The sequence below is a fragment of the Polypterus senegalus genome, chromosome 12 (genome assembly GCF_016835505.1).
Source record: "Polypterus senegalus isolate Bchr_013 chromosome 12, ASM1683550v1, whole genome shotgun sequence".
Classification (NCBI taxonomy): domain Eukaryota; kingdom Metazoa; phylum Chordata; class Cladistia; order Polypteriformes; family Polypteridae; genus Polypterus; species Polypterus senegalus.
In genome coordinates, this window is record NC_053165.1 from 120290454 (window position 1) to 120298380 (window position 7927).

The 7927-nt window shown below is 34.3% G+C and overlaps 1 protein-coding gene across 1 annotated transcript in view; it reads right to left on the bottom strand.

The window, feature by feature from the left end:
* Nucleotides 1–7927, bottom strand: part of LOC120541566 (RNA polymerase II elongation factor ELL2) — a 124996-nt gene that overhangs the window by 53924 nt on the left and 63145 nt on the right. Inside the window, exon 4 of the mRNA XM_039773321.1 lies at nt 5771–5934. Coding sequence (XP_039629255.1) covers nt 5771–5934 — 164 coding nt within the window. The remainder of the gene's footprint in view (nt 1–5770; nt 5935–7927) is intronic.

Consider the following 7927-nt stretch of genomic DNA (forward strand, 5'->3'; position numbering starts at 1 on the left):
CTCCCTCTACAATTTCCAAATCCCTCAGTACCTCCTTAGTAGTTGCGTTTACCTCTGGGAGGTTATCCACTTGCTCACTTGTAAACACCTCAGAAAAATGTAAGTTTAGGGCATCTGCTATTTCATTGTCTGTATCTTTTAATTCCCCTTTACTATTCCTGATGCACTTGACCTCCTCCTTGACTGTTCTTTTACTATTAAAATACTGAAAGAATCTCTTAGGGTTTTTTCGCCTTATATGCTATATTTCTCTCCCACTGTCTTTTAGCCTCCCTGATATACTCCTTAATGGTTGCATTCATGTTCTCATACGCTCTACGGTTCAATTTGCAGTCATTAGTCTTATATGCCTTATAAAGCAGTTTTTTCCTTTGCAACTTCTTTTTCTAGTTTTTTTAGTTTCCCATTAATTCCAAATTTAGGTACGTATCTGTCCTGCATTACATGTAAAACATTTTTAAACCTGTTCCACAGCTCCTTGACCGTCTCCACACTTAAAAGCTTATCCCAGTGTATCCTACTTGGACATTGTCGCAACTGCTCAAAATTAAAGCTCAAAGTTCAACTTAACAATTTTAGTCTTTTGGATATTACTAAAAAGATGTATGTTAAAATTACTGTCTGAATTGAGTGGTCTATAACACACTCCTGAAATAAGACCTGTTTCCCTAATATTTTCCAGGCGAAGCCACATGTCCTCACTAAGATGGGGCTCATCATCCAACTGATGAGGTCTTACATTTAAACCCTGTTTGGCATAAACAGCAACCCCACCTCCTTTTCTGTTCTGTCTATCCTTCCTAAAAATGTGCATGCCTCTATGTTACACTCATCCCCATTTTTTCTATTTAGCCAGGTTTCCGTTATTGCTATAATATCGTAATTATGGTCTGCTACATACAACTCCAACTCACTTACCTTATTTTTGATACTTCTAGCATCATCATACCTCATCATATTCTACTCCAGCATGACCAATTTACAAAAAACACCCACATCACTGACTATGTAAATGGAACATGTACATACTGTATTTGTCCATAGAAATATATTGTCAAATGCCTGTGATTAAAAATTAATTCCAACTCTGTTTTGCTGTCAAAATGTATTTGTTTTACATTTGCACTGGGAAATATGCATTTTGTTTTTAAATGTATAAATAATATTTCACTTAGTACCAACAAACATTTTAAAAACTTAAGACTCAAAATATCTTGCATTTCTTACAATCTCAATAAATATAATTATTTTTACAAATCACCTGAACAGGTGAGCAATTAATTTACTATATCTTTCTTTGTTATTTTTGAAATAAATATGTTAATTTACAATGAATCATTAGATAGATAGATAGATAGATAGATAGATAGATAGATAGATAGATAGATAGATAGATAGATACTAGGACTCATTTTAAAATTTAAAATCATAATGCTATAGTGACAGCAAAAGAAACATCAAGCTTATAGATTCTGAACATGCATGACTCTATAAAACAGCAACATGGTTCTGAGAGAGATTTAAGGGAGTAATTTTAATACAATATAGCAATTCCAGTGTTGGGGGGCATTTGGCAAGGGCAATAAACATCTTCTGCCAGAAATCACTGGTCTTTCAAAAAGATGCATAACATGTTACATCATTACAATTATCAGAAGTTGTTAAACAAAGCTCTAGGACGACTTAGGAGTATCAGCAAACATATCAATGATAGACAAAGAAAATAAAACACTGTAACTGGACTTGAAGCTAGAGAGATCTCATTCATAAATAAAGTTTACACTCACAATAAATACACACTTGCAGAGAATATCAAAATATGATGATCAAAAATCCAAGACTGTACCTAATGAATCAAAACTAATGGGGTAGAAGTGTAGTTTTACAAGACTTAAGAGTTCATGCCAAGTACTTTTTCTATATTCCTGTTTATCAATGCTGCAGTGGGCTGGCGCCCTGCCCAGGGTTTGTTTCCTGTCTTGCGCCCTGTGTTGGCTAGGATTGGCTCCAGCAGATTCCCATGACTCTGTACTTAGGATATAGCAGGTTGGATAATGGATGGATGGATGTTTATCAATGGACAAATAAAAAGACAAATTAGTCCAACAGAAATAATCTGCTGCAACATTCAAATAAGTGGTAAAACACAAACCTTGTTTCATCAATGTACATTACTATAATTCACTGGAGGACAAAAAATAACTATATTTGTATACCATATTTTATTTATAGATAATCTACTTGAATCCACATTTGTAATTTTACCGATAGCTACACCTATTGTCAAAGCCAATAATTCTGCCATGTCACTCTTCCTTATACTGCAATGTCTAAATGAACTTGAAAAACCTATACTGAAAAAAAGCATTAATGTTGTAATAATATTCACTGGGCTAGTATAATACACACCTCTGGTAAACCTAAAAGCAATGCATACACAAATCTGCACAGATTTGTCAGTACATAATTCAAGAATTTATGCCAAGAAGCAGAAAATGACCTAATCCCACTTTTGAACAACAGTTTATTTGAGTGATTAAATAGAAAACAGTCATTGGTATATTGTAAAAAACATAAAAGGTATTTACAGAACTGAAAATGCAGCAGGGTGGCACGGTGGCGCAGGGGTTGCGCTGCTGCCTCGCAGTTAGGAGACCCGGGTTCGCTTAACGGGTCCTCCATGCGTGGAGTTTGCATGTTCTCCCGTGTTCTCTGCGTGGGTTTCCTCCGGGCGCTCCGGTTTCCTCCCACAGTCCAAAGACATGCAGGTTAGGTGGATTGGCGATTCTAAATTGGCCCTAGTGTGTGCTGGGTGTGTTTGTGTGTGTCCTGCGGTGGGTTGGCACCCTGCCCAGGATTGGTTCCTGCCTTGTGCCCTGTGTTGGCTGGGATTGGCTCCGGCAGACCCCCGTGACCCTGTATTCGGATTCAGCAGGTTAGAAAATGGATGGATGGATGGAAAATGCAGCATATGCTGGAAGTCTGCAAAAAAAAACACTTCTATGAACATGCATACATGTATCCACTCCAGGAAGGGATGTTGTTGATTACGACTTGGCAGAAAATGTCCTCCAACTCAAGCTTGTAAAGTGCTTCAGGATGACCACTGCACAAAAAGGTGCTGTATAAAGTGAAGTGTTGTTGTTTAGCAAGCCACTATAAAATGTCTAAACAATGTAATTTCTCTTCCCGCTTGCAACTAAATTGTTTACTATGATACATTGTAATTTTACTGATGCATTTTCTTTCTCTTGAATCTTATAAGAAGCCTATGAAAATCTAGGGTGCTGGGAATCACAATGACTACTATTTTAAAAGACATTCTTTAAAACCAGCTCTGAGTTTCTGGCAGGGCATTAGTTCTCATGTAGCTTAGTCAGGAGGCATGGTTTAGCCATGGGAAAGACAAACTGCCTCACAAAAAAAAAAAAGGCATTGACCTCTGCCCTGTCTCATTATAACTAATCAAATCAGTATTTTGGCAATGGGGACAAGCACTCCAGCTCAGCTTCCTATAATTCAGAAGAAAGACTTTCTAAATGACTGATAAACAAGATTCATCTTGTCACAGATTACATCTTTTTGGACTGCTTTCTAAATCCACCTTAATAAAAGGACAAGCACATGTGTATCTGAACAGTTGCAATGACCCTGCTATCAAACAAATGGTGCATCAAAACTATTAGCAATGCTTTTACAAATCCTGTACCAAATATGCTGCCAAGATGCAGCAATCAGACAGACACACTTCTTTGCAATCTCTGCTGAGGTCTATGTTAATTATTTCAACCCATTTAGACTGGTAGAGCCGCTAGTTCTGAAATTTCATATTTTTTTACAGTTACAATCAATAATCTGATCTTGACACACTACAATAAAATACAAGATCATAATGGCCTTCGTAAGAAATTAAGTCTTAATAAGTAATATAACGAAATGATAAAGAAAATTTTTAGTGCATCAGTAATAACAATTAATTCACACCTAAACATTCAATCCAAAAACGTTCACTATAATTTGAATAAATCAATAACTAATTTAAATGGATATAAAAAAATAAGTAATTTGAATTAATCAATATAGCAACTGCAAAATTAAAACTGGGGAAACACAAATGTAATTTCTCCTACAGTGTTCTTAACTGTGTCAGTGAGCCAATAAGAGGAGATGGAAAATTACTACTTTTCTTTAAAAACTGAGAAAAAAAGAAGTGTTATTAATTGGTTGGAATGATACAGACAGAAGCAATGTTTGGTTACTTTTTAAATTTGTCTGCAAACATTTTTTTATGTTGAATCAGCATGCAAGTTATAATTATCTTTCACCCCAGTCTATCTTTTTAAACACACTGTAACACTATTAAACCTGTTTTTTTCTAACTTATAATATATCAAAATTAAGATGGTCTCTAGATATGGTGGTGAATAATAAGGTCATTTATTACTTTCTTTCTTGTAAAAGTTACTACTGAAATGTGTTATTCACAGGCTGTTCTAATTGTTAACAAGGTTTTTTTTTATTTAATATTTTTTTCAGTAACTTATTGCACAATAAAAAATGCCTCTGTAAAAATGATAGCTAGAACTAGAAAGTATGCTTTAAGTCTTTACGCTGGTTTCCAATTTAGATTTGGCTGACTTCAAAATTATTTTTTTTTAAATAAAGTTTAATGGCATCAACCCTACTTAAATTTAACTGTGCATCCGAGACTGCACATTATGTTCTCAAGATATTCATCTATTAAGAAGTCCAAGGATTAATAATGCAGTGGGAGGTTGAACTTTCAGTGGTGAAAAACTGCAAAAGACATATCTTTCAGCACTTAAAGTCCTGAAAGCGAGATTCAGATTCACTATGAATAACGGCGGCTTGAGCTGTACATATGTCAACGTTCACACTTCTGTCTCAAATTTATTTATAAAAATAAGAAGATAAACAGGCTTTGCTTGTTGTAGTTGACACAGAATACTGTAAAGTTAAAAAAATAATGGAGAAAAACAAATTGAGTTCTGTACCAAAACTGAAATGAGCTCACCTGGAAAACTTGACTATCTACCTCTTCAAACTCATCTGAAAACACACAAATTACACAAAGGCATGGTTGGGATGCCGCTGCCAGTTAAGTGATCTCATTCCTTGCCTCTTCAAACAAAAAGATTAAAGTACAGAAATACATTGATTTCCTTCTAACTTACTTCTTTCACATTAGTAAATTGTGTTCTTAATACTGATCAGTGCAAAGACCTGGAGTCACAACTGAAGCTCAGCTTCCAGGAGGGTCCACAACCAACCAAATTAGTAATAAAATCAGCTGTTCACAAAAAGACAAGCTAGAAGGTATAAATATACCTAATTCAGTGCTACATACTGTCCTTAGTCATAGAGTAAATGCTCAGTTTATTAAATTTTTTTTTGGATGACATCACATGGTAGCTTAATAAACTTACTGTAGAATAGTGTTAAGAACATTGAAGATGACAGGAGTATTTGATATTTCTAAAATAAGTTAATGTGCTGGTCCAAGCCCATGACATGAGCCGAATGTAGCTCACAAGTTGTAGTTTGTTCACCCCTGTTTTAGACTGACAAGCATGAACATTTATAATACTGAAGAATTCCTATGAAGAAATTGAGTGGAAAGTTAACCTATAAGTCACCAGAACTGTGACCATGTGGCACCTCTCTTTTTTCTCTGTCTGTCTGTTAAAACCCACTATGGACTAAGATCAAAATATAAGCTTAATTTTGTAGTGCTGGACATCTCACTTACTTCGATATGTGGAGCTTGGCTTAATTTCTATTGCTGATCTACTCCAAGTCTCTTTCTCCACCTGGGAAACCCTCTCCCGGGTCATCTGATAGGAGTCATCAGTTGCGCATACTGTGATTTTGTCTTGAATACTTCCCTGGCACTCAAGCTGATCACGTCCTGAGCTGCAAAAATTACATATGTTTAGTTTGAAGAAAAAAAAAAAAAAGAATTTCAGTACATCAATTTTAGACTAAGAAGACAATGGTCAGTTTATCCACCAAATAAACAAAATGTTAAACTGATATTTAAAAACATGATTCTGGGTAAAATATGGAATATTAATAAAATTATTTGAATGACTTTTGAGAAACAAATACATAAGCACAATTATCTTTTTAAAAGATAAAAATAAAAGCATAGTCCAAGTTTCAACTATCTGAAGACATTTTTACATATTGATTAACAAATCTGTATGAAAGACGACAAGATTCCAGGTTTATGAAGTGAGTTATGTCATAAAAGCATCAGACATTTCAATAAATACTGAAGTTAACTGTGATGCTATATCATTGATAACCTGTAGCATTATCTTAATCAATGAATGTTGTGCTGTAGTTGAATTTATTTAGGGGTAAGTAATATATTTCAGACATACAAATGTACTTCAATAGAATTAAGCAGGCAGAATTTGTGTATTCCTCTTAATGAAATATTGGCTTCAGAATTTTCAAATTAAAATATTTTAAAAAGGCACCCAGAGAAAGCACAACAGTCTTTTTTTCAGATGCATACTGCTACTTCACAGAACTTGCTGCCAAGAAACATTATCTAGTATTATATTGCGAACGAGGACAACAGCACAAGAAAGAAAAACTGCATACTTATCAGCCACATCATTGACCCATCTGAAAAATTCATTATATTTGTCACTGATGGTTGCATTATGCTGTTACAATTGAGAGCCAAAAACAATGTTTTTGCCAGCAAAGTTGCTGAAGCAAACTTGATCTACTGTATAATGAATAACAATGTGCTGTACAGTGAGATTTACTGATGGTTAAGAGTGCAGTTTATTAAAACAAACTATATCAGGGTTTTAACTGGAATTGCACCAAAATGACTATTGCTTGGTGGATCACAGCTAGCATTTTTGAAGTGTGATGGAGGTGAAAATTAACCTTTAAAATCAAAATCACTTGAAAATAACCTGAACAGTTAAGCAGACCACAATCTATAAAAATGTGTTCAAACAAATGGTACAAGACTCACTGATAAAGATAACTCACTATGTTGACCTTGTACACAAACCTTTTTACTTCTTAAACTTTCCCAGTACCAATAAATTCAAACAATCCTTCATACATTAGTAATAGAATCACTTTCCCAGCTGCACTTTCATCAGATTTATCAGAACATTTCTAAGACAAAGTTGAAGAGTAATGCTGAAAAATTCTGTTTTTACCTTTACTAGATAACTTAATCCAAATGACCAAAACACCCACCACATTGGTTGTGTTTGGCACTTTAGTTCTACATTTTACAGGATTAAAACCTTCTTGAAAAGTACATCCAGTTATTGACTTATAGACTGAAAATATAAAAAGACAGTGGTATATTGTTTACTGAGGGGAAACAATGCCAATGTTGATGCAAAAAATCTGGCAAGAAACCAAAATACAGGTTCCTTTTCTCAAACATGAACTTTTATTGGTTAATAGCAGCAACAGAGGCAACACCAAAACCTTCTTCAAAGAGGCAATCCTTAACAAATATCTTTAAAATGCAGTTCATACCATGTACTACAAAGTGAAGATACATATAAAAACTTCAGTTAAAGACACTAATACAAATTTTTGTTTCTCTCTGCTGTGCTTATTTTTTCTGACAGTTATGCTAGTGTTCCACTTAAACTCATGAGCGGTTTAGCATGCAAGAGTAGATGTTTAAGAGCACACACTTAAATACATTTAAATAAATCTTGTTTTAATTCCATGTAGCATCTGGTTACAAGAAATAAAGATAAACTTCAGCTAATGTTGCTTAGATGGCACTGTAAGAGACTGTATAAATGAATAAATAAATATTTAATTAATAATTAATATAAAAGAGTGATATGAGTTAAGGTCTTAATGCAGTGAAGGCCAAAAACACACTGACATATTTTGTTAACCTCAA